The sequence below is a fragment of the Lolium perenne genome, chromosome 4, assembly GCF_019359855.2.
Source record: "Lolium perenne isolate Kyuss_39 chromosome 4, Kyuss_2.0, whole genome shotgun sequence".
Lineage (NCBI taxonomy): Eukaryota > Viridiplantae > Streptophyta > Magnoliopsida > Poales > Poaceae > Lolium > Lolium perenne.
Window position 1 is genome coordinate 48,782,150 of NC_067247.2, and position 27,437 is coordinate 48,809,586.

Here is a 27,437-nt window from a genome sequence, read left to right on the forward strand (position 1 = left end):
ACTTTTTACAAGAAATGTGAAACTCTAACGGTTTTGATATGAGTTGCACTTTTTCTCAAGGAATGCGCAACTAGCAATCGGTATTCAGTGAGTTGTGCTTCTTAGAAAAAAACTAATGTTTCACACGAGTTGCACTTTTTCTTAAGAAATGTGCAACGCGATTCAAGTTACACTTTTTCAAGAAATGTGCAACTAGCATATTTTTCATTTACTCTTTCATATTTAGGTGTCTTTTTTGGTTTCAAATAACTAGCACCTTGTTTCTATACGGTGTGCTATTCATGGCCGCGACATGAATTTTTTTCTAGAGCACTCGCATGTCTTTTTCTAGGCCCAGCTGATAACTATTAGAAGCAGGTCTAGCGACGTAAGAAACAGAAGAAATGCCTACAGTTAACTACGTGCATATCTGGACTCACTGTAATATCGATGGGCCGATCAATGAGCGGCTCGCGTCGACTGAGACTTACAAATTTCTCAGTCAACTGATATCCAGGCACACCCATTACCCGGGAGGAGAGTTTGCCCTAAACCGAGTTTGTTGGTGGTGGAGGGCGGTCGAGAGGAGCGGGAAGGAAGGTGTTGAATTGGGAGATCTGGTGCCCTGTATGCTCCCCTAGGTTGTCTCTCTGACGAGTGGATTTTTTTAGGCGCGAGCATTTCTTCCCAGCGATTTCCCCCTTTCCATAACTGTTCAAATGAGTGCCTTGTTTGGAGTTCAATTTTTGTTGTTTGTAGATGCTCTCCATGTAGTTTGGGTGTGGGCGAGCGGTATTTTTTGGCCAATTTTGTGTCCTGATTTTCTAGCTCAGAGTGTCGTTGCTCATCTCGATTTTCAGTAGGGGTTATTTGATGTACGATGGAAGCAGCTGAAAGCTTCTCTATGTAGAATTCACAACGCTGTTTTTGAGTTGGCAGCATGTATCATGTATGCTGCTGTTTCTAGTTTCGTTGTCCCTGATTTCTATCTCGAAGGGCTGATGAAGTACTTCTTATATGGGCGAGTCTAGGTCTCAGTCGCCTATGTCATGTGACAAATCTCAGTTTCAATATAGTTGTAACTTATAAAAATAGTACTAATTATCAGTTTCAACCTAGTTGAAACTCATTAAATTCTTAGTTTCAACCTAGTGGAAACTCACTATGTTCTCACACTGCACAAATCGCGAGGCAAAATCCAAAGGCTAAAAGCGTCGACTGATACATACTAAAAATCAGGCGCCTGATTTCTAGCCATTCCGTTCTTATATTTCTTTTTCTTCTATTTTATAGTGGTGGACTAGACAGAGGTGTTAGATGGGAATGATGTTCGTGGGCTACAAAACTAGTACTGCAGATCGATTTACTGATATATTCCCTTTTTAACAACGATACAAGTTTGTGATTATGTTTTTTAATTAACATAATGTTTTCATCATTAAATGGTGTAATGGAAGCGCCTATGATTTTCAATATGGCGCAAGTCTCCGTCTTATATTGGATTTTGGGCCAGATTTATCGAATGCAGATGTTTGGTCCTTGGTATTGTCATTTCCACCCTTAGTGTTACCACTATCACTGATTCTTTTTTCCATGATCAACAACAGCACTGACTTTCTGAAAAGAACAAGCGCCTAGGCGAGCATGCAATGAACAAATTAGTACATTAGGATTTTTTTCATATGAATACATTACCTGATCGAGTTGCGAACATACCAGTGTAGCTTGGACTATCATCACAAGCCAAAGTGTTGCTACCTTCAGCAAGTGCACAAGCAGTGGCGGAGCTTGCTAGAATATCTAGGGGGCAAACCACAAAACTTCATGATCTGAATGGGCAAAATGCTAAAAAGAAATCTACTACAAGCCATGTAAAAAATTTCCTTCACTAATTTTCTACAAGCTGGGGGGCGGTGCCCCCCCCCCCCCCCTGAGTTGTACATAGCTACGCTAGTGTGCACAAGCGAAGGCTCAAGCTGACCGAATTTTCTATACCGAGTTTTCAAAGCATCTTCGTAAATAAAATTCTTTAAAGGTATTTATTTTATTACAAATAATGTGAATGAGTTTTAAGAGGTCGTTCACTACGTAATACTAGGCAAAACATCATATAAAGTAGTAGGGAGAGAGACATATGATAACATTTGGAATGTATTAACTTTTGTTCCAAGCAATTATAATGACTTCTACAATGTTTATATACATTTGTAATTGTAGGCAACATAGTATGTAAAATATCGTTTTACTTGATTTTTTTCCAACTTAAATGTAGCGGGGGGGGGGGGGGGGTACAATCAAGCATATTGGATTTTACAATGTCGATATACCTTGTAAATGTAGTTACATAGCATATAAAATATAAATTTTACATGAATATTTTCAACTTACATGTGGGGATGGGCATTTTACAATGTTCATATCCCTTTTAAATGTAGGCATCATAGCGTGTAAAACATAGGTTTACATGAAAAATTTCTAACTTACATGTAATGGGAGGGGATTTTTACAAGCAACTATGATTAGTTTTACATGAAAAATGTAGTTTGTAAATGTAGGCAAGATAGCATGTAAAACATATTCATCCAGCATGTAAATATATGTCACATGTTTTGTACAAATACAAGGGTTTCATTAACTTTGCAAATATCATTAAATTGCTATTATATTACATGTGAATCTCAATCAGATTACATGTAAAAAGTGGATAATTAGTTTACGATAAATGGGATTTACAACTTACATGCAAAAGTTTTTATTACATAACCATTTACTATGTACATTTAAAAAATTGTCATGTAAAATAGCTTGGAATGATGTAATACTATACGTGGGGTTTTACCATGTAAATGATTTTAGTTGCGCAAAAAATTTCATGAAAGAGGATGCTCTAAAAGTAGAATTGAAAGGTGATTTGAGCTGTTTGGACACAAAAGTGAACCAGTGCATGGGGAGTAGACACAAAAGTGAACCAGTGCATGGGGAGTAGATCCCTTGCACTGCAGCAACGACGCATCGGCAACTTCTGTCGTAACAAATAGGTTTCATATCAGCCGAGTTGTTATGTTTGTTTTTCATTCTATCGCAAAATATTTTTATTCCAATGAATGGGCTAAAGACCACCTTCGATGCGATTTGGAAATGATGAAAGAAGGGAGGTACAAGGTGTGTTGCTATATAGTATGTCAATTTCATATGTGTAAGAGCATCTCCAACAGGAGCTGTAAAATCTGGCGCTGTAAACGCGCGATTCGGCGCGCTGTATACCGTTAGCGCGCGTGTTAGCGAATTTGCCCGCGGCAGAGGCGCTATTTTCCACATCTTGAGAAACAGTGCACGGGTTTCAGACTTGTTCAGAAAAACTAATTTGCCACATCTGATTCTCAGCTCTGAGTGCAAAACATCTTGTCGGTTCAGAGACAGGGCTGAATTCATTGCAGCCTGAATTTAGTTTGCGCAGGAGTCTGGATTTAATCTACTCGATCGGATTGTTTAATTCTTCACACAATCCAGATCACTGGAAGTAGGGTTCAGACAAACTAATTGCCTAATTTTGCAACCCAGGCTCCCACCATGTCTGTTCAGATAGGAGTAGCATAGTAGTATTAATCATTCACAGAAAGAATTAAGTAGGTGCAAAGGGGTGCCAAGCACGAGTGATATTATGGGAAATTATTTTATTTCATCACTTGCAGAGAATTGCTGTACATAGGTACAGAGTACAGACTGGAAGCAGAACATGTATATTTCTGGTTACCAGTATCCAGGCTGATTGTGCTGGTGATGGGTGAATAAAGCCTTTAATTTCCTCGCAAAAAAAAAAAAACCTACCTCTCCCAAAATTCCAAGCATGATATCACAGCCATATCTCCAGTGACACGTCCAAACCGATATCAGGATAGCTCCGGAGAAAAAGCGAAGACGACAACTAGTTAACTTTGCAAATATCATTAAATTGCTATTATATTACATGTGAATCTCAATCAGATTACATGTAAAAAGTGGATAATTAGTTTACGATAAATGGGATTTACAACTTACATGCAAAAGTTTTTATTACATAACCATTTACTATGTACATTTAAAAAATTGTCATGTAAAATAGCTTGGAATGATGTAATGCTATACGTGGGGTTTTACCATGTAAATGATTTTAGTTGCGCAAAAAATTCCATGAAAGAGGATGCTCTAAAAGTAGAATTGAAAGGTGATTTGAGCTGTTTGGACACAAAAGTGAACCAGTGCATGGGGAGTAGACACAAAAGTGAACCAGTGCATGGGGAGTAGATCCCTTGCACTGCAGCAACGACGCATCGGCAACTTCTGTCGTAACAAATAGGTTTCATATCAGCCGAGTTGTTATGTTTGTTTTTCATTCTATCGCAAAATATTTTTATTCCAATGAATGGGCTAAAGACCACCTTCGATGCGATTTGGAAATGATGAAAGAAGGGAGGTACAAGGTGTGTTGCTATATAGTATGTCAATTTCATATGTGTAAGAGCATCTCCAACAGGAGCTGTAAAATCTGGCGCTGTAAACGCGCGATTCGGCGCGCTGTATACCGTTAGCGCGCGTGTTAGCGAATTTGCCCGCGGCAGAGGCGCTATTTTCCACATCTTGAGAAACAGTGCACGGGTTTCAGACGGGTTTCAAACTATCACCTTGGTCCTTGGGGTAGTTGACTAGTTGACCTATGATTATTTTTCACCTGGTCCTAGATTTATGAGTTTTTTTGCGGGTAAAGATTTATGAGTTCTTTGTTTGATTATACTATTTTTTATTAAATGCATTTTTATTTATTACTTGGTTTTATTTTTCTCTCACATTCTCAATCGCTGTGTCCCTGTCAAGTTATTTTGAGTGTTTTTCCTGCTAAATTTGGCAAAAAAGAGTGGTTGACCTGACCTCGTACTCACTTGATTTGTAAGGTTAAGCTGTCTATGCAAGTGAAGTGTTTTGCATATATGCTTCATTAACATGCTGCTTGTGTGGTTGCAGGTTGAGTGCACGATTCCGAAAGACGATGGGACACTAGCATCCTATGTTGGGTTTAGGGTGCAGCACGACAATGCCAGGGGTCCTATGAAGGGTGGAATCAGATACCACCATGAGGTGAGAATAAACATATATTCCTAGGTTCTTCTGCTCTTCAGTGATACAACCAGCCAGTATTTGATTCTCGCGGCACCCACTTGAAATGGCCCTTCAGCATAGATTCTACTTTGATCAGGAATCTTCTGTACTTAGCGAGTTATCGTAATCCTTTCAAATAGTTGAAATCAACTCAGAGCTGGTTCTGCACCATTTGCAATATCTATCTGCAGTAATGTAGAACAAAATTATTCTGTAACATGGAAACTACATCTCACTAAAGGTCTAAATCTGTCATACGGGTGTTAGTTCTGAAGAAGCCAGTCACGTGTATACACCACACCAGTGTGGATTTTGTGTTATCATAAGAAGTCCGTGTTTGTAGAGGCTGGGTGTAATTGGTATCTCCGCGATATTAATATATACTCTTTGTCGAAAAAATAAGAAGTCCTTGCATTGAAAGTTTATCATAAAATTCAGGTTGAACCTGACGAGGTCAATGCCTTGGCGCAACTAATGACATGGAAAACAGCCGTGGCTAATATCCCGTATGGAGGAGCTAAAGGTGGCATAGGATGCAGCCCTGGAGACTTGAGCATATCGGAGCTTGAAAGGCTTACCCGTGTTTTCACCCAAAAAATCCATGACTTGATTGGCATCCATACCGATGTTCCAGCTCCTGATATGGGCACCAACGGACAGGTTATTTCCCCTTGTATATTTGTTTCTATGCAAGAATATCATGAGAATTAATAATCTGTATTCTCATATGGATTCTCTTGCTTCTTGCATCGAGGCAGACAATGGCATGGATACTGGATGAGTACTCCAAGTTTCATGGTTACTCACCTGCTGTGGTGACAGGAAAGCCTGTGGTAAGTCTCCATCCTTCAGTGCAAATGATGTTCTGCAGATGAAATTGGCAAGATACCAAGGAGAATTCTAACAGTTTTCTTGTCAAGATATGATGCTTAGCAGACATATTATTGTTCAGATGGAAGCACCAGGATTTGATTGTTCTGAGAAATGTGGTTTCTAATTATCCCTACACATGTTCCTAAACATTTTGCTCAATGCAGGACCTTGGAGGTTCACTGGGAAGAGATGCAGCTACTGGAAGGGGAGTCCTGTTTGCTACTGAAGCCTTACTTGCAGAGCATGGCAAGACCGTCGCAGGCCAGCGTTTTGTAATACAGGTAAATAATGTGTAGGTCAAGCTCTTTGAATTTAAAAGTAAATAAAACAATGAGCAGTTGATAATTCAGTCTGGTATGAGTCATGAAGCCTCATTATATTAATGCAACATGGATTAAGAAATACTACTAGTAAAGAACTACACAGTGTCAGTGGATCGCATGATATGTGCCTTTGAGAACTTTATGGTTACAAAAGGGGCCACTTTTTGGCCTACATTTGCATTGAAAAGCCGGATAGCTGATCACACATAAGCAACTATTTACCTTGCTCCCCTTTTCAGGGATTTGGTAATGTGGGCTCCTGGGCTGCTCAACTGATCACCGAAGCTGGAGGTAAGGTGATTGCCATCAGCGACGTCACAGGAGCCGTCAAGAACATCAATGGCCTTGATATCGCCAAGCTAATGAAGCACTCAGCGGAGAACCGCGGGATCAAGGGCTTCCAGGGCGGCGACGCGGTCGACTCGAACTCTCTTCTCACTGAGGATTGTGACGTCCTCATCCCTGCAGCATTGGGTGGAGTCATAAACAAGTAATCTTCTCCTTCCTCATTGTAGTTCATTTCATCCTAACTTCTGTCAGATTTACAGGTGCGAGTTCAGTTTCAGTAACCTTCTGGCTGTTGCAAAAGAAACATTCTTCTTGACCATGATTATTTTCCCTCAGGGACAACGCTGACGACATCAAAGCAAAGTACATCATCGAGGCTGCCAATCACCCCACAGACCCGGAGGCAGACGAGGCAAGAGCATCATTTTTTTTTTCTGCCATGAAAACCAAAGCTCGTAGACTCGTAGTACCTGACTGACTTCACATACTGACAGTAATGAAATGTGCCACTGCCTGCTGAATTCTATGTGCAGATCTTGGCGAAGAAGGGGGTGCTGATCCTGCCTGACATCCTGGCCAACTCCGGCGGCGTCACGGTGAGCTACTTTGAGTGGGTGCAGAACATCCAGGGGTTCATGTGGGACGAGGAGAAGGTGAACCGTGAGCTCAAGACGTACATGACCCGCGCCTTCAGGGACACCAAGGAGATGTGCCACAGCCACCACTGCGACCTCCGCATGGGCGCCTTCACCCTCGGCGTCAACCGCGTCGCCCGCGCCACCGTCCTCCGCGGGTGGGAGGCATGAGCTCCCGCGGCCACACCTATCCCTTCGCTCTCCCGCCCGTGCTCCGGTCATCTCCTGCTTCTACCGGTCAATGGCGGCTCGGTCGAATCGCAGCTCAACGAAAGAAAATAAGTCCGTTTGTTCTGTCAATCTCTGATCTCTTGGAGGATGACATACAGACAAAGCGGTCGTAGTATCGATCTCTACGGGGCGACGTATCGTCTTCTTTGCAATTTGCAGCTAAAATGCGGCAATGTAATCTAGTTTCTTGGGAACTTTGATCACGCGTTCAAGCCTTCAAGGTGATGAAATTTACAAATCTGTTGCTTCCGATCACGCATTCATTTGATTGGCAACAATATGGTGTACATCAGTCGAGGAGTGGATCGGTGGAGATGACGCTGTAGACGGCCACGTCCGTGAGCCGGCCCTCGACAGTTCGGTAGCTCCGCAGCACGGCCTCGATGCGGAACCCGGCCTCCTCCAGCACGCGCCGGGCCGGGGCGTCGTCGGCGTCCACGAGCGCCTCCACGCGCTCCACGCCCTCCAGGTCGACGAACGCCGCGGACGCCGCGCGTCTCAGTGCCACCGCGCCGGCCGCGCCCTTGCCCCAGTGCGCGCGAGACAGCGCGATCCCGACCTCCCCGCGGCACCGGTCGTCCGTCGGCGTGACGGACACCGCCCCCACGACGGCGCCGGATAGGCAGACGGCGCGGAAACAGGGATGCGGGAGCACCGTGTCCCGGAGGAACGCGAGCAGCGCGTCGCGGGACGGGTTGGGGTTGGGGCACCACGTCGTGGAGGCCGTGGGCAGTACTACGGGGTCCGATGCCCAGGACGTCATGGCGTCGACGTCGGCGAGGTCGAACGGCCGGAGGGTCACCCTGCCCACGTGCTCCGGCGCCCGCGCAGCCGCTTCTTGCTCCATCGCCGAACCTAATTATTTGGACAGAGTAACAAGATTAAAGTACGAAATGGTCGGCAGGTTGCTCCAAGAGAGTCTCCGTGTCGGGATCCTGAACGATGATGGTGAGCCACGTCGTGGCCAACCACGGCCACCTGGCTGTCGCCGTGTCGCGTTGCGTCTTGCGTCTGGAAATGGCAATATGGCTGTCAGTTGCCGTCATCTGCCAGTCGGTAGCCCTATCGGGTCACTGATCGAACACGCAACACACAAGAAACTAACTGCAAACACGGATTTTATTTCACTCGACGCTACACAGCAGGTCGCGTTCACCAAACGCAGTTTTTCGGACGTATGCAGTGGCATCCGGCACGGTGTTCACTGGGGCAAGGGGTCGCCGGAGACGAAGCTGTACATGACGAGGTCCCTGGCGCGGCCCTTGTGCCAGTAGTGCCTCCGGAGCACGCCCTCGCGCCGGAACCCAGCCTTCTCCACCACGCGGTGCGACGCCGCGTTGTCCACGTCCACGAGCGCCTCCACGCGGGACAGCCCCTCAACCTCGCCGAAGACCGCGGCGAGCGCGCGCCGCACGGCGGCCGTGGCCACGCCCCTGCCCCAGTGCGCGCGGGCCAACACGTACCCGAGCTCCCCGCGGCACGCGTCCGCCGTGGGTTCCAGGGACACCGCGCCCACGGGGAGGCCGTCGCCGGCGAGGCAGATGGCGCGGAACCAGGGGTGCGGGAGCACGGTGTCGCGGAGGTAGGCGAGGACGGATTCCGTGGAGGCGTAGGGCTCCCAGCGGCAGAAGGCGGCGACCTCGAGGTCCGACGCCCATGTCATCATGGCGTCCACGTCCGAGAGCTCGAAGCGGCGGAGTGTCACTTCCATCGCCGTTGTCACAGAGCGCGCGGGTATCGCGGCTTTGCTTGTGGATGGGTTTGGGGCTGTCAGCGCGCGGCAGGCTGGCAGGTAAAATGGTCATCGGCTTTTTAAGTAGACTAGGACAATGCCAGCGCGTTGCGGTGGAAGACCAAAAAATTTATTGACCATGTAGTCAACGTTATGTGTAGTTAACCATGCTTGGAGAAATATTAATAATCTTTGATTAATCTTTGAGAACTATAGAAACCGCTGAAAATAAGTAAATGTTTATACGCAATTTCCACATTAGTATGAGGTTGCTCTTATTTTTGTGACGGGTGTAAATTTGCTCCTCTCCTTACGTACGTTTGCCGAATAGATCCCACAATCCCAGCTAAAAATACCCATGCGTTACAACGGAAGATAAAATAATTAGATGATGAAATCATACAAAGTAAAATCTCCTTAATTTTCTATAATTATTTTACAACTTATATTTACACATGACAAACACCATGGAAACAACTTTGGACAATAATTTTCATCAATATTACCTGTAGCAAAGTTTATAAATTCCCACAAAAAAAGTAAAGTTTATAAATCTGATTTGGTTTCACCTTTGCAAGTACATCTCAAGCATACACTTGTCCATCTTGCGACGGGTTGACTACAATTAAATGTTTTTGTAGGATCTAAATATTCGAAGTTTTATTAGTCATGTTAGTATCTTATTACGAAAAAAAGTTCCTTCTGATTCATGTGATGGTTGAATTTTTTTAGGATCTAAATATTCTATGTTTTATAAATCTAGGAAGTTACTTTTTTAGGAAGCCGGACGCGCTTTCCGTTCATCGTCATGCGAGCACACTTCCTCCTTAATTCATTCCTGATATCATGGGATCGTAGACCAAACAATGGTGCTTCTGATTGTCATATTCTGGTTGATAATCCAGTCGTCCGCCACTCTACTTCTTTTCTTCTCTGTGCGCCCCCGTCTTTTGCTCCTCCTCGACGTGCCGCACACACCGCCCTCTAGTACGCCGCCTTTCATCTTCGGGTCGTGCAGCAGCCAGCAGCGCTGCATCCCGCTTGTTGCATCCAGCTCCAGCCGACAGCCACAGCAGGCCTCCACTCGCCACTCCTGGCCCAGCTCTTCTGCTCTTGCCACCTCCATGCTTCTCCCGCCTGGGCTGCCACACGCCAATCTGAGCCGCTCTCTGCCGCTTATTTCGGCACACCGGCACAACCGGCTCAACCGCCCAGGCGCCCACCGGTGTGTGGAGACTGGAGAAACAATACTCTACAAACTGTCGGTCTGACGATAGTATTCTTGCATCAGTTGGCCACAACAATCGCGAATGCCCTGGCGCCCTGCATCAAGCACCGCCAACAACAGCAGATTTCTGCACGCAACCGCCCTGCCACCTGGACAGATTGGCGTCCGATCTCCACCGACTGCCAATCGAGTCAATCTCCTCCGCCTGCCAGATTGTCCCGTCCAGCGTCAGTGTGGGCAGGAGATGAGTTGATTTCTCAATCGATTCAGATGGAGGCAGGAGGGACTAGGGAGACAGCGCGTGACGGCTAGAGGGAGCGGCGGGGGAGCAGCAAGAAGCGGAGAGGCAGGACTTCCTCTAGGCAGAGGAGCGATATGAACGGCGGTGGGCAGGGGAAGATGCGGTTCGGTTTGACGAGCAACAGCCGAATCGGTACGATGGCTTTAACTTAAGCGGTGGCATTCTTCGTAATTTCAACTGAGAAATAAGGGTAATAAAAATCGGACGAAAATTTGGGGAGAAATCTTACTTTCTTTATTAGTAGGTACTAGCAAAAGTGCCCGTGCGTTGCACCGGGAGAAAAAATAACATTATGATGAGGTGCTGCCAGATAAGTGGGCCTTCCTCACCACCACTGGGCTGAGGATTTTACTCGAATTGGTAGGTTGTCGGCGCGAGGATTTCCCTCTAGCTAAACTGGATGGCCCAACGGAAAAGAAATGCTTCACGATCAAGCGTAATGTCTCGTGCCAGCAGGGGCATGCACCATCATCTCTACCTTAACCCACTCTAGTGAGGCTTTCGACACCCTCGGGTCGGGTAGTAGAGGAAAACAGACCAAGACTGATAACTTGGTGGGGGAGGAGTCGAGATGTGGATGTGCAGTACCATTTCAAAGCATCTGATCCCTCCAACACCGAGGAAACATGTGTTTGGCACACCCTTAAATAATAGGTACATTATGCAATTGCTCGAATTATGCGCATTATAAATCTTCCAATATGGTAGAAAGACACTATAAATATTTTATAACCTTTAGGATGCAAAAGTTACTTCTTTTAATTTAATTACTTTTAAACTCAAAACTCGATTTGAGTTCTAGAAAAAGATAAATCATAGTAAAAAAATGACTACCCTAGCTAGAGCGCCATGTGCTCTTCGTCTTGGCTGCCCAAAAATCCCCCATATCTCGTCCCACCGCCCCGTTATCTAGCTCCTCCGGTGAGAGGCATTGCCAGCTCGCACTATCGTCACTCACCGCTCGCTGCAGCATCGCCGTCTAATTATGTGATATTACTTAGTTACTGGATTAAAAGAAAGTAAAATCTTCTACCACACGCCACTTCCTCCTTATCATCTATTCTTTTTTATCTCCTCATGTTTATCAGTTTTGCCACCGGATATGCTTTCCTCACGCACACCACTATACTTGCTTATGCATCCAAATAAATCAGAAGCATCAAATCCATTCGAACAAAACCAATCATCACTATCCGTAAGTGAAGCAGCACCAATACTTGGAATGAATTCAGGTTGGTTACCAATCTACCATCGATCGGGGATGACAATTAACAAGTCCCATAAGTTCACCAGCTGCAACAGGAGTATCAAAAGGCAGGAGGCGTCAGCAGAGGCCTGAAACCTGTTTCTAATTATAATTTGTAAAAGCACAAAAAAGGCTATTCGCTGCCTCATTTACAAATGCCCATAGATCTTCGTGAGAAAGGACCGAATAGATAAGGTCCATTGACCTTCTCCTGTGCGGCTCAAGATTAGAGAAATTCCAGTATAGAGCGTCGCTGGGAGTGCAGGCCAAGAGGCCGCGTTGGATACCGCCAGTCGCATGGAGCTGGCGGGCACTGCCGCCGGAGATCTAGGTCGCGCGCCGTGGCGGCTGTGCTATCGCGGGGTAGCCGCGCCCTTGGTGCGAGCCGAGGGCCGCCCGCGCGCTCTGGGCTCTTGCCTGGATGGGGTTGACCTCCGGCGGGGACTGACGGAGCTGAGAGGAGCGCGACACAGGGGAACACATCCGGTCCGCGAGCGAGGCCCGCTGCCTGCCTCGACCTCCCTCACCGTTCCCGGATGTCCCTGCTCGGAGATGTCCAGAACTGGGGAATTTCTTTTCCACGCAAACACCAATGTCCTCGGATTAATTCGCTTTCCTCTCGTCTGATCGATCCCCTACCTTTTAGGTCTCCCAACTTTAATTTCTTTTCCTTCCTTATGCCACCAGCGTGCAATCCTCATCCTTTAAATCCGCTACCATCCAATATAATGAGATGAGCCTCATCCTGAGCTCTATCAGAACCCAGAAAATTTAGGCAATATACCGGTAGAACTACATATACGGGAGCGAGGTGGGACTATCGACAGAACATATCTATGCGTTAACGCGTTGGTCTATACGGATAATCTATTTCGTGCTCGTGGATCGCCCCATCGGTTCTTTGCTGGTTATTGGGCCGTTCGGCCGTAGGCCCACTTAAAGCTATGCCGTGATTGCCCAGCTCGCTGGAGGATTCGGCCGACCAACGACGGAAATACAATCGTCCAGGAAAACGTTTCATGTTCGTTTAAGCGGTGGCAGCTGCTGTAATTTCCACAGAAAAGTAGGGGTAATAAAAAAACGGACGAAAATTTTGGGGAGAAACCTTACTTCCTTTATTAGTAGGTAAAGATATAGTAAACTTGCCCGTGCGTTGCAACGGGGCAGGAAAAAATCAACTTTGGATGGAAAGGGTCAAATCTTAGCACAATTTTTCCTTTTCATCTTAATATTTATTTATTTGATTAACCTCCACTCATGCCTCAACCGCCAAATCACCTCCACCTCACCATAAAACGGATCTACTGTGAAGTGGACAAGATCGCTATTATACCATTTCGTATGCTCACATTCGATCATCTAATCGAGCTGGAAACATGTGAGATTGCAGTCAAAACTCACGCGGCTAGGTTTATTTCTAGAGGCGACATGAAACTAATAATTGACATTTCGTTTGCAACATTTGGAATTCAATCCAGAAACAATTTATATTTTCTACGAGAAAATTAAATGCCCAAATTCTTTTAATAATGAAAATTCTGAAGATATACCTTTGCTTTATTGTGACATTGATGTCCATTAGAAATCTCACTCCAACATCCCAATTCATGATGCATCAGCTCCATCAGTAGTATAACACCAATCATAGGGCACACACAATGCACCTACCTTTTTAAGTTAATAGGACACAACTTTGAGAAATCCATCCATAAGCTTAGCTAAAAATATACGCAAATAAGACATAGGTTCCCTGATTCATTGGTAAACCTAGCTAGAATAATTGACATTCTTTGACATATACTCCATCATACGGCCAAAGCGCCTTGGGTGAGCATATTAGCCCGAGCCACACTGAGTGTAGTTGGAAACTCCGCGTAGAGGGACGACCTTGGCCGACCTGCCCTCTTATCGCAGGCTGTCCTTCCGACGCATGCCGTGGCGAGTGCGGCATCGATGCTCTTGGCCGACCTGCCATCTTCGTTCCGATCTACTGAATCAGAATAGAAGACCATCTTCAGCTAAGTAGGAGTACTTAAATATACCTTCAAAATGTACTCCTTACTTTGGGCACCTCTTCATTTGATATCACTGACTCTAGACATTCACATCAGCCGAAAAACATCAGCTAGCTAGCACTGAGTTGGGTCCTGCGGAGTGCTAGTACTAAACCTGTTTCATGAATTTAGAAGAACAAAGGCAGTGCAAGTACTGAACTCGGCCTGCACGAGGCCTGCACCAAAGGCCTGGGTACTCATGTTCTCCTCCCGGGGAAACAACAGAAGGCGTAGCACGCTCCACTAATCTCCCGGGTTAACAGGCTGTGAGATGGCGGATTCCGGCAAGGTCGACATGATGGCGGGAGACTTAAAGCGCGACGGCGGCGTTTCGTCAAGGTCGGCTTGATGATCGCATACTGCAGCACAATGCTGTCTCCCATCTCGAGTTGGAGTTTGACACAATGCAGCGTAGTCCGGCACGGACTGGCCATTCCAGCTGTTGCCGAGGCTACGCGCCTGAACCGCCTGTCCCAGACTACACGCGACTATGCGCTTCGCTGAGATCCGCGGGCTATGCTCCTCCTCGACTGTCTCCCCGCCGCAAGCATCGTAGTGCTATCCACGGCTGGCCCCAGCGTCCGCCGAGGGCTCCGCCACATGATCTTCGAAATGCTGGTTGCGCTCACCTCCGTAGAGCTTCCAGAAGACCATCATTGTGATGCATGTCACCTGCGTCGTGCTACGTCCAGCTCGTGGGCATCTGCGACCTGATCGAGGGGGGTCACCTTCGTGATCAATGGCCAATGCCATGGCCATTGTCTTCGACCTTAACGCACTATATAGCTCCAACTGCGGATCATCGCCAACCATGGGGCACCGCTTGGATGCCATTGAGACGAGCCGGTTGGCGTCGACGAAAGAGTTCCCTAGATCTTGGAAGGTGCATCGCCCAGTCTTTATGGGATATATGGAATCAGGGGCGTGTTGGTTTTGTTATCGCGATCTGGGAGGAGTCTCGGTGCCTGTGTCTGTAGGATAACGTAGCATAGAAAACAAAAATTTTCCTACCGCGAACACGCAATCCAGGCCAAGATGCAATCTAGAAGACGGTAGCAACGAGGGGGTATCGAGTCTCACCCTTGAAGAGATTCCAAAGCCTACAAGATGAGGCTCTTGTTGCTGCGGTAGACGTTCACTTGCCGCTTGCAAAAGCGCGTAGAAGATCTTGATCACGATCGGTTCCGGCGCCACGAACGGGCAGCACCTCCGTACTCGGTCACACGTTCGGTTGTTGATGAAGACGACGTCCACCTCCCCGTTCCAGCGGGAAGCGGAAGTAGTAGCTCCTCTTGAATCCGACAGCACGACAGCGTGGTGTCGGTGGTGGTGGAGAAGTCCGGTGGAGCTTCGCTAAGCGTGCGGGAAGTGGAGGAGTGGGGCGGCTAGGGTTTGGGGAGAGGGGGGCGCCGGCCACTATGGGGTGCGGCCACCTTGGTGGTGTTTGAGGTGGCCGGCCCCCTCCCCCTTGGCCCTCATTATATAGGTGGAACCCCAAGAGTTGGTCTCCAAGTCTTCGAGTAAGACCCGAACCAAAAACCTTCCATAGGGAGGGGGAAACCTAGCCTAGCTAGGACTCCCACCAAGGTGGGAGTTCCACCTCCCATGTGGGGGGTTGGCCGGCCCCCTAAGGGGGAGTCCACTTGGGACTCCTCCCCCACTAGGGTTGGCCGGCCATGGAGGTGGAGTCCCATGTGGACTCCACCTTCCTTGGTGGTTTCTTCCGGACTTTTCTAGAACCTTCTAGAACCTTCCATAGAACCTTCCGCGACATTTTATTCACATAAAATGACATCCTATATATGAATCTTATTCTCCGGACCATTCCGGAACTCCTCGTGATGTCCGGGATCTCATCCGGGACTCCGAACAAATATTCCAACTCCATTCCATATTCAAGTACTACCATTTCAACATCCAACTTTAAGTGTGTCACCCTACGGTTCGTGAACTATGCGGACATGGTTGAGTACTCACTCCGACCAATAACCAATAGCGGGATCTGGAGATCCATAATGGCTCCCACATATTCAACGATGACTTAGTGATCGAATGAACCATTCACATACGATACCAATTCCTTTTGTCACGCGATATTTTACTTGTCCGAGGTTTGATCTTCGGTATCACTCCATACCTTGTTCAACCTCGTCTCCTGACAAGTACTCTTTACTCGTACCGTGGTATGTGGTCTCTTATGAACTCATTCATATGCTTGCAAGACATTAGACGACATTCCACCGAGAGGGCCCAGAGTATATCTATCCGTCATCGGGATGGACAAATCCCACTGTTGATCCATATGCCTCAACTCATACTTTCCGGATACTTAATCCCACCTTTATAGCCACCCATTTACGCAGTGGTGTTTGATGTAATCAAAGTACCTTTCCGGTATAAGTAATTTACATGATCTCATGGTTATAAGGACTAGGTAACTATGTATCGAAAGCTTATAGCAAATAACTTAATGACGAGATCTTATGCTACGCTTAATTGGGTGTGTCCAATAGCAGCAGGGGTAACTCTACGCTCCATCGTAGTGATCCCAACAGAACACTGTTGCACTGTTACTCAATGTGTCTTGCCCTTCCTATCTGCTGTTGGAGCACCTGCAGTGGATGTATTGCCATCATGACAAGCGCCACAACGCCGCTCAAACCTTCATGCCTTTGCTTGAAGAGCTCACGGGCAAACGGGTGTGCCATGGCGAGAAGCAAGCTGTTCTTTTGGGGCTCCTTGGACCGAGCATCCGGCGCAGGAGGCGGCTGGTATTTTCTTTGCCGGAGGCAGCCCCACCTGCGCTAGCTTTTCTTTGCCGGCACACGAAATCCTGATGCGATGTGATGTCGCCGTCCAGCTCTGCCTTAGGATCCCCTGCTCCCCGCCTCCATGGTCACCCACTACCCTAGCTCCATGGCCCGAAGAGCATCGGGGCTCAACAACCCCGGCTAGTGCAGGACTGCAGCCTAGCAATAATTCTGCAGGGATCGAATCGACAGTCAGGCGCCGCAGCGAGATCTTCTTGAGCACCACGTTCGGGGTCACAAGCCTGCGCCGGCTAAGGCAACATCAAGGGAACTCCGCGGGCACGTCCGCCTCGACGATGTCGCCACTCAGCGCATCCCCCTCTCACCACGGCCTAGCTGGGCAGTGGAGACACGACAAGCCGGTGACACCGCGGCCTTTGGCAGTTGGTCATGTGTGCACTCTCGCGCGCCTGCCGTGAAACTCGAGTAGGAGGCGTACAAAACTACTCCTTTCTCCCCTGCCAGGCCCTGCCCTAAAGTTCCTTCGCCGTTTCTTCAGTCTCGTACTCCCTATATATATCACGTATGCGGCGCGCGCAGAGTTCCCGCTGCCCCTTCTGGACGAAATAGAGTAGAGTCCGCCGAGACTCCCTCCCTAGCAGCTCTTTTTTCTGGCCACCGCACGTCGCCGTCTCTTCTTGCAGCAGCCAGAAGCGGCACGACACGTCGTGCAATTTTTCCACCGCGGCACGCGCCGCTACATGCTGGCAGTTGGACGCCGGCGAGCTCTAGCCGTGCGCGATCTCTGGCTATTGACGGGTGGGAGCCGGCCATCATCGCCGCATGTTTTTCCGCCGTGTCCATTGTTGCTGCGCCAGAGTTTTCTCGGGCTGTAAAGCTAATTAATCGATCATCTCTCTCTGAAACGAACTTGATATTGAGCCACTGCTGCATAACTCCTCGCGCGATGGGAGATTCGGCGTTTTATCGTAGCGATGACAGCCGGCTGCGTGCTCCGCGGTCCTCCCGCGAGTGCAGTTCGATCGTGAGTCAGGCGGTGACACCCGCTTGATTAATCGCATAAGCCGCGTTAGCTAATTCCCTTGTCCGTGGAGGACCGCGTTAGTAAGTTGGCATATCCGCGGACATCCGCCGGTCGGACGCGGACATCGTACAAGCTATTTAGCTTGTTGCATACAGAGTGTTTTTGCTCCCCGCGTATCCAGTTGACAGCGCTACGTCCCACGTTTTTCTAGGTACTAGCTTGTACACAGACACTAGTTAGCTTGTACACACTGCGACTTCTCATTGTAATACACTTTGTACAATCAGGTCCAGAACAAATATTCCATATTCATACAACCCATTGCTCCATATTATGATCGTCGTCAGATCATCCACCGTACTGCACATGTTATTTGCTATCCCTCCTCCTTGCAGTTGCACGACGAATCCGGCATGAATCAGAGGCAGGGCCCTTGGCGCTGTATATCGACCTGAGCTGCAGCAACCTTCGCCCATGGCCGCGATCAGCGCCGCCCATCACCGTGAGCTGCGACCGCCGTCATCGAAACAGCTTGTTTGCAGCATCATCAGCAAGCCTCGCAGCAATGCTAGCCCACCTTTGCAGCTGACAACGGTGGCCGCCTTTGAAGCTCCGCCGATAGACTTGTAGCTTCAACAAACTAACTTCGCAGCATCATTATTCCGGCCTCACAATAATGTGGACGACCTTTGCAGCTGTCTTAAATAAGGCAGGTCTATTAGTACAATGGTAAGGTTTGAAATTCTGTCAACGTAACTAGATTAAGTATGATCAAGATAGCTACAGATCAAACTGCATGGATATAGGGTAATCTAAAAGTGAACTACTGATATCTTATAAGCTCGACTACCGAATATCACTACACCATAATGCCACACTCGGACACTCCTGTTATTGCATTTCAAGATTTGCCACCAGAGATAATTGATTCTAAATTAGAAGATCATGGCACAGTCATGTGCAACCGCTGAAACTAAATTATAAAGATGAAAACCCTGTTCAAGCAGGTAACTTCAAACAAAACCTTAAGCAGCCTATTGCAAATAAAAGATGAAAACCCCATGTGTGTAAAATGGGGAATAACTCACGGACCAATTCAGACTCATCTAATCATATTCCACTATAGATGATAAATCTTGCACGGGGAGCGGAAATATTAAGTGTCTGTCTACTTGAGAAGCGACATGATATCATGAGCAGCCAAAAAAAGTTCAGAGCAACAAGATTATGGCAGCATCTTTCACATTATCGATGGGGGAAGAAACAGACCTATCCTGCCAGATTCATGATCTCCTCCTCAGCAAGATTCCTCCCCGGATTGGGGAAGAGAGCAGCAATTGGACAAACTTTTTAAAATAAATAAGAATTAGCAATAGAGTATTTACAGAGAGCTAGCATCACAAACTTATCAACTTGCAACCTCTATCACATCTGTCCCCCTAGTACCTCAAATCTAGTTGTAGTGGTTCAATCAAACATCACCAAAGATCAGTAGACAACACAGGAGGATGTAGGCTGGGTATGCATTTTCGGTCATCCAATCCACATATCAGTGCCCAAATCAAATTTGGGGTGCAAAGAACTGTAACAGCTCTACACCTGGTTGGCGTTGTGGAGGTAGGCTACTCGTATTAGCTTACTAACTTAATTGTCATTCGTATTAAGAAGAGGCATTTGACCATTCCAACTACAATGACTATGGAAAATTACAACACTACTTAATTGCACATCATGCAGTTCTACAAGCATATGCAAACGGGGAAAATAAGACATCTCTGAACTACATAATGTGATCTGAGGAGCATCAGTACTTAGATCGTGGGCCACCCATCAGAGGAGGGCAAACATCAATCTCTGAATTTAGTGCAAATCTCTACCACACAATAGAGGAGATGACAAAATATGAAATTCCGGATGAATATAACGTAGTAGTCGAAACTGAAATGCCTTGACTTCCTCATCATCCCACTCTAACTCATCCCACCACTCTCTTGTGCACTGTATTTTATTCAGCTCTCACAAACAATTATTACTGCGTCTCCCAACAACTTCAGTAGTAAGAAACTAAAACAAGAGGGCATCACCTACCATTTTTCTTGGATCAATTGGGGATATTTTCAGGTAGGGCACGAGATTGCAACAAGGGGAGGAATCCGACCTGCTCCTTGCCCTCTAGGTTGACGCCGATGCCGCCGCACTCCCTTGCCGAGCGGGGGTCGGGCGGTGGCAGGCGGCCGGCGGCCAGGTCCTCGGCGGCGGAGACCTTCTCAGACCCTACGATGAGCTCCTACCTAAGGTAGAGGGGAGGCACTGGGAGGAGACGAGGAGTGTGGAGGGCGGAGGGCGGCGACGAGCTGGGCGCAAGCTAGCGGCGAGGAGCGGGGCGCCGGCCCAGCGGTGGCGAATGGCGTGCCGCCGTGTCCTATCGAGGGAGATGTTTCGTTCTTCCTGTTTTTTTTTCGCAGGACAGATGGTCCTGGCAGGCTCTGCGGACGCTGTCCGTGAGTCCGTATAAAATACACGGCCCGTCCGTGACGTCGTTTAGCTATTTTGACGGACACGGACAAGCAGACTCCACGGACGTCCGCGTCCATTTGCATCCTGGGGCGGTGTATATATACGTAACAGTTTATTTAGACCTCGTGTGGGACTCTTTTTCTGAGCGAGCAACTCACAGAGAGCAGTCCCGATATGGTACAACCGACGTCAGGAAGGAAACTGACGATCGAACCGGAGGGTGAACCAGACGGACGACGGAAACCTGCCGTTTAATTCGGGTGGGACTTTGCTTTAGGTAATCGAATTAGTTTTTTTGAGTCCTTCCTTTTTTTTGATCGATCGAGGTGCTCAGCAAGTGCTTTGCGCTCTTCATGAATCGTGTTGGTTTTGGAGTCAACTCCTGTTCTCCCGCTTTATCCGGCAGCATCAAAAGTCCAAACAAACAAAACAAATCGGCCGCAGTGTGAGCACATAGGGAGGCGTAAAGTAGGACGGACCAAAGGGCATAGAGTCGGACAGGTATAGAAGTTGAGCGGTGGCATCCACTGTAATTTTGGCAAAAAATAGGGGTAGAAATAGACGGATCAACAAGAAATCTTATTTTCTTTATTATTATGTATAGACTAGGACAATGCCCGCGCGTTGCTGCGGCAGAGCATAATATATTGACTTCAAAATAGAAAATAAAAAATTGCTCTAGTAATATTGTAGAGTAAGCTACAGTTCTACATAAACAGGAAAGTTCATACAATAACTACAGAAAAAAAAACTAACATCCTCCCCCTTAGTTGACACTAAAGCTTATGTGCGGCGGCCAATCAGCACGATGTGTCGTCGCGACGCTATGCACAACCCTAGAGGTGCGATGATCTACATCTCTTCTAGTAACCTTGTGCTAGCATATTTTATATTGCAATCACCATAAATGATTGAAGTGCCAGAAAAAAACAAATTCAGCAAAACTACCTTTGTGTCGAAGAATATAAGAAATTCATTGGGTGTTTGAAAGCGGCAGTACCTAGCATGTAGCTATCACAGAATACAAATGAACACATATTCCAGAGCCTAGAAAACTGGAAGGAAAGAAAACAATTCATTAGGGAGAACTTGCAGAGATTCAAAATTAGAAATCCGGTACATCAACTTCAATTGGTCGACCAAGTGCATGGCTATCCGAGCAAATCCGATCAAAACATGTACAACATGGCACCGTTTCTCTGATAGGAGAACGACATTGTTGAACACGACCGCCTCCCGGGATTTAAGAACTAATGCAATCCTTGAACTGAGAGGAACAGTGACTTTCACCAAACAGATTCATCGGGGGAGCCAACACGGATAGACTGAACAATCGTTCCAAGAACTGACGGAGTACATAATCAAATCTGGAACATGGGCGTTTCTAGCTGAAGGTAAGGCACTCTATTTATACATGGGTCAAGGTATGTCACTGATGATCCAAAGTTTACAGTTTTCCTTAGAGGACGACAAAATAATAGGCAAATACCAGTTATCTAAAATCAGCCATAGGAAATATTTTTCTTCTTTGGATCAGCCCAATTCATCACCATCCCGTTTCTCATGTCACTGCAATGGGGCATAATCAGATATATGGAGCGGACGAAAACGCATTATGAAGGATTAAACCACGAAAACATGGTTTAGCTGTTGTATAGATTTCCCTGGACGTCAGGGTGTGGTTTGGACGCTGCAGTCGCGGGCTCACGGGATCGCTGAGTATTGTAGTTTAAACACAAATGAGACAAAATTATCTCAAGTAAGAGCAACTTGCGGACGTTGGCTGATGGCAATGTCATGGGGGCGGCGATCAATTATCTCAAGTAACACATGAATCAGGATCGTACGACAGCGCTAGCTAGGCCTTCTTATTCGTGTGCATGATGGCATTGGGCCATGCAACAGTCAGTATACAGATTACTACCATTAATCGTGCCGCAATTAGTACTGCCCTGTGCCATACATCGTTGATGGTGGGTCTAGCTTCCATGTACTGCACGATCGATGTCCTCTCGGAACGCGCTGGCCGACATTGCATAGTTGTTTGCAAGCACTTTGATGGAGTTGCACGTCGACAGGATCCTGGTGCACACCCTGCATGGCGGGTATATATGAGGCGCCTGTCGGCCGTGTCCTCACCAGAGAGGAACTCGTAGGTGATGTGGGTCACCGGGAGGAATAGAGGCGGACGGGCATGTTGAGAGGGTCCCCGCTCAATGTCAATGCCGATGAACGCCATGGGGGCAGGCGGGAAGCCATCGTAAAGCTCGACCTTGTTGAAACTCAGGGTGGGCATAAAAACCGTGAAACCGAAAACCGAACCGAAGCCGAAACCGAACTAACCAAAATCTCGGTTTTTTCCATTAACCGCTATTTTTTCGGTTTCCATTTATACTAACCGAATTAAATTTGGTAGAATTCGGTTTTTAGCCCCACCAACCGAACAAGACCGAATAGACCGAATTGAGTAACCTACCATCAATTTGTGCATAAACCGATCATTCCATACAAGCCCAATTACGTTTGATGTTCCAAAAATTGTCCATTCAATGTATGACTTTGGTCTTTGATGTACTAGCTTTTTCTGAATATAGCGTGAAGCCTGCATAATAGAACACGTCACTCGAAGCCTTAGCTACCCCTTTTAATCGCTCACGAGTGATGCACCTGTACCACGAGTGCCGCAGCCTACCAAATAGCATCCCTCCACGATTGGTGCTCATTTGTCGATTTCTTGCGCAGTTGATGCTTTTTGTGTTGATATGTCAATCACTATTTGCTTTCTTCGGTGATGCCTACTATTTGTTCAAGTGAGTAGGTTCATTCGGTTTTAACCGAAAACCGAACCGAATTTGTCGGTTAACCGAATCTTCGGCTCCCTAAATTTTCATGCCAATTTCGGTTACCATTTTTTAAAACCGAGTTTGTTCAAAAACCGCAAAAACCGAACCGAAATTTCGGTTAAAACCGAATGCCCACCCTGAGTTGAAACGTTAGGCGACCGAAGGATGCCGGACACCTCGGCGGCGGAACAGAAAGGCCAGAATACCTCGCGATTTTTCTCTCATGGACATGGTACGAACAGAAAGAGCGAACGACTCGTGCGACTTGCTCGCGGTCTATGGCGGCGAGGCGATAGGAGACTGCACCCGTGGCTCCGTGGCTTTTATGGAAGCCATGGAGGGTCACGAAGATGGATTTCGTGATGGTTTCGGTTCATAAGGTCTTACGACACAGGCCAACGCCTCGGCGCCAACGCCATCGAACGATCGGGAGGAAAGCACACGACCCACGCCAGCCTTTCTAGCGATGGAAGCGACAACGTGTGAAACGATTTCTCTTTAGAGATACCACGGACGAAACCAATATGATGGACCCAACCATGGAAACTCTTCGTGCCTCGTGGCTGGATCGATCTCAGACCGGGACTCTTTTCCTTTCCACTCTGTACTCGGTTAAAGGAAAGTTCACTTTTTTTTTAGGGAAAAGGAACGTTCACTTGTTTATTTGGCCGTGGGCCCATGGGTTTGACGTGTCTCACGGTAGGAACGTGGAGGACCGACCGGAAGAAAACGAAACGAACCGTTTTTTCACTTCGGGATGGCAGTCCATGTAATTTTGAGAAGAAGTAGGGGCAAAAACAGACGGACCAACAAGAAACCTTATTTTCTTTATTAACGAGAAACAAGAAAAAGACGAACATAAATTATGACTTGAATGGTAGCTGTTGAATGGTATAGATTAGATTAACGAGAAACAAGAAAAAGACGAACATAAATTATGACTTGAATGGTAGCTGTTGGATAATTAGATAATAATTTAATGAATAATTCTAAAATATAAGTTGTACCACGACTACTTTACTACATATATTCAAAAATATAAGATGTTTTAGATGTTTTAAAGTAAACTAGATACACATCATAACATCATGATATGTGTATCTACACACTAAAACTAGACTAGGTACATACTAAAATAGATGAATTTTAAAAGCCTCAAACATCTTATATTAGTGAACGGATGGAGCAGATCCATTCGACCCTAGGTAGCAAGACATGTACTCAGAAAACATGTTCTAAATAAGAGGACAACGAGGTACATGGTAAACACATTTATTGTTAGGAAAATCTAGACAGAAGCGCCGCACCAACAACACACCCGTGCGGCGCGCCACGATGACAAACTACATCGGGTCCCTATAGGCACCACATACTCTACCTCGTATTTTATCTATTTGTTTGAAATGACATCATCTTTTCACGAGCTCTCCTCTCAGCCACACAACGCTCTATGTCAGACTTCACGGCTAGAGCATCGCGCCAAAGGAGAGCCGGAGCGCCGCTGGAGGGCGCCAGGAAGACGCCGGAGGACACCGGAGCACCACGCTGGAGCGCCGACTAGAGGGCTTCAGAGGGCGTTGGGGAGACACCGGAGCACGGACCAGAGGGCGTTGAAGCTCTGCGCCGGAGGGCGCCAACGTCGGGTCGCCACGCCGGAGTGCCGAACAGAGGGCGTCGGAGCACCACACTGGAGAGATGACATAGCGCCACCGTAGCGCAACCATAGCACCACATCGGTGAGTTGTCGTTGCGCCGCAGCGGAGCACCGCAACAGAAAGGCTCCGGAGTGCCACTGTCAAGCACGTCACAAAGAGGGGCACCACCAAGCATGCTACGGAGAAGGGCTCTGCCAATAATGCCGCAACGAGGGTCTGTGATACGTTGCAAACGTATTTATAATTTTTGATGCTCCATGCTTGCTTTACACCAATTTCTATATGTTTTGTTTACACTTCGTGGCACTTTTATGCATTTTCTAGAACTGACCTACTAACAAGATGCCACCATGTTTGCTTTACACCAATTCCTATTTTCTGCTGTTTTCGTATTTCAGAAAAGTTGTACAGGAAATATGCTCGGAATTGGACGAAACAAAAGCCGAAGTTCCTATTTCACTGTAACGAAGACGGAGTCCAGAGGAGAGACGGACCAGAGCCAGAAGGTGGCCACACCACCCCTAGGCGCGACCCAGCCCCTGGCCGCGCCTAGGTATGGTGTGGGCCCCTTGGGCACCCACCGACATCGCCCTTCCGCTTATAAATTCATCTGATCGGGAAAAACATAAATACCCGAGCCTCCATCCACGAAAAGTTCCATCGCCGCTGCCATCATCGACCCTAGCTCGGGAGGGTTCTGAAGCTCTTCCCGGCACCCTGCCGGAGAGGGAGAACATCACCGGAGGCCTCTACATCGCCATGCCCGCCTTCGAAGCGATGCTTGCGTAGTTCATCTCTGGACTACGGGTCCATAGCGGTAGCTAGATGGTTGTCTTCTCCAATTTTATGCTTCATGTTTAGATCTTGTGAGATGCCTATCATGATCAAGATCATCTTTATGTAATGCTACATGTTGTGTTTGCTGGGATCCGATGAATATTGAATACTATGGTTGAGATTGATTATAAACTTGTCATATGTTATTTGTGATCTTGCATGCTCTCCGTTGCTAGAGATGCTCTGGCCAAGTATGTGCTTGTGACTTCAAGAGGGAGTATTTATGCTCGATAGTAAGTTCATGTCTCTAGTAATCTGGGAGAGTGACAATAACTTCTAAGATTGTAGATGTGTTGTTGCTACTAGGGAGAAAACAACAATGCTTTATCCAAGGATAATTCTATTATTTACTTTACACACTTTACTTAATGCAATAATCAGTTTCTTGCAACTTAATACTGGAAGGGGTGCGCATGCTAACCGGAAGGTGGATTATTAGTCATAGACATAGTTGGATTACGGTCTATGTATCTTGTTGTAATGCCCAAATAATTCTCATAGTAATCATCTTGTCATGTATGGTCTTTATTCTGTCAATTGCCCAGCTGTAGTTTGTTCACCTAGCATGTTATTTATCTTTATGGAGAGACACCTCTAGTGAACTGTGGACCCCGGTCCTTTATTTTATACTGATAAATCCATCTACTGCAAATACCTATTCTGTTTCCTTACTGCAAGCACTGTTCTCTTTATTTCACTGCAAACAAACATCTCTTTCCACACTATACGGTTAATCCTTTGTTTTCAGCAAAACCGATGAGATTGACAACCTCACTCTAAGTTGGGGCAAAGTACTTTGGTTGTGTTGTGTGCAGGTTCCACGTTGTTGCTGATACTGGTAGTGCGCCCTGCCAAAGTTAGCCAGCAACACCTTCAGAACTGATTTCTTTCTCCTACTGGTCGATTAATCCTTGGTTTCTTACCGAGGGAAAATTTGCTATTGTGCTCATCATACCTTCTCTTGGGGTTCCCCAACGGTGTGCTTTGCACAACATCAAACCCTTTTTCTGGCGACGTTGCCTGGGAGAAAGAGGATTGCTGCAAGGGAAGTCTCTCATTTCCAATCTCTTTACTTTGTTATTGTTTTGCTTAGTTTATTTTACTTTGTCTTGCTTGCTTCTTTATATAAAAAACAAAATAGTTTCTATTATAGCTTTTATTTCTGTTGCTCTATTTTAATCTTGCTAAAATGAGTGCTCCTGAGAATACTAAGTTTTGTGACTTTACTAGCACAAACAACAATGATTTTATTTGTACACATATTGCTCCACCTGCTCCTGAAGCAGATTTCTATGAAATTAAACCTGCTTTGTTAAATCTTGTTATGAGAGAGCAATTTTCTGGTGCTAGTACGGATGAGGCTGCTTCTCACCTTAATAATTTTGTTGAACTTTGTGTGATACAAAAATATAAGGATGTAGATGGAGACATTATTAAACTGAAATTACTTCCTTTCTCTTTGAGATGGAGAGATAAAGATTGGTTTCTATCTTTGCCTAGAAATAGTATTGATTCTTGGGTTAAATGCAAAGATGCTTTCATTGAAAAATATTATCATCCTGCTTAGATTATATCCTTGAGAAGTGACATAATGAAATTTAGTTAATTTCATAATGAACATGTTGCTCAAGCTTGGGAAATAATGAAATCTTTGGTAAAGAATTGTCCCACTCATGGACTGATTACTTGTATGATCATCCAAACTTTTTATGCAGGACTGAATTTTTCTTCAAGAAACCTTCTGGATTCAGCTGCTGGAGGTACCTT

The 27,437-nt window shown here is 46.5% G+C and overlaps 3 protein-coding genes and 1 long non-coding RNA gene across 5 annotated transcripts in view; 1 reads left to right on the forward strand and 3 right to left on the reverse strand.

Moving 5' to 3' along the window:
* The window catches only part of LOC127292431 (glutamate dehydrogenase 1, mitochondrial), a 34,891-nt gene extending 27,180 nt beyond the window's left edge, over positions 1–7,711 (forward strand). Inside the window, exons 3-9 of the mRNA XM_051321822.2 lie at positions 4,978–5,091; positions 5,551–5,772; positions 5,871–5,945; positions 6,150–6,266; positions 6,548–6,798; positions 6,933–7,008; positions 7,130–7,711. Coding sequence (XP_051177782.1) covers positions 4,978–5,091; positions 5,551–5,772; positions 5,871–5,945; positions 6,150–6,266; positions 6,548–6,798; positions 6,933–7,008; positions 7,130–7,402 — 1,128 coding nt within the window. The 3' untranslated portion in view covers positions 7,403–7,711. The remainder of the gene's footprint in view (positions 1–4,977; positions 5,092–5,550; positions 5,773–5,870; positions 5,946–6,149; positions 6,267–6,547; positions 6,799–6,932; positions 7,009–7,129) is intronic.
* On the reverse strand, positions 7,674–8,424 carry LOC127292433 (uncharacterized). Its single transcript, XM_051321824.2, has one exon. The coding sequence runs from the start codon at positions 8,307–8,309 to the stop codon at positions 7,752–7,754; it is 558 nt and encodes a 185-aa protein (XP_051177784.1). The 5' UTR covers positions 8,310–8,424; the 3' UTR covers positions 7,674–7,751.
* A 131-nt stretch (positions 8,425–8,555) lies between these two features.
* LOC127292436 (uncharacterized) lies at positions 8,556–9,364 on the reverse strand. Its single transcript, XM_051321826.2, has one exon. It carries the CDS (start codon positions 9,171–9,173, stop codon positions 8,664–8,666), a length of 510 nt encoding a protein of 169 aa, XP_051177786.1. The 5' UTR covers positions 9,174–9,364; the 3' UTR covers positions 8,556–8,663.
* An 8,690-nt stretch (positions 9,365–18,054) lies between these two features.
* LOC127292439 (uncharacterized) lies at positions 18,055–20,363 on the reverse strand. 2 transcript variants are annotated; one of them, XR_007845152.1, is made up of 2 exons: positions 19,907–20,363; positions 18,055–18,513 (listed from the first exon to the last, which is right to left on the reverse strand). It is a non-coding gene; the product is annotated as an uncharacterized lncRNA (long non-coding RNA). The 2 variants fall into 2 exon arrangements; XR_007845151.1 differs by having other exon boundaries at positions 18,055–18,517.
* Positions 20,364–27,437: the final 7,074 nt, after the last annotated feature.

Bases quoted from the DNA above. Each gene is read 5' to 3' on its own strand.
- LOC127292436 (XM_051321826.2), bottom strand. From the start codon at position 9,173: ATGGAAGTGACACTCCGCCGCTTCGAGCTCTCGGACGTGGACGCCATG.
- LOC127292433 (XM_051321824.2), bottom strand. From the start codon at position 8,309: ATGGAGCAAGAAGCGGCTGCGCGGGCGCCGGAGCACGTGGGCAGGGTG.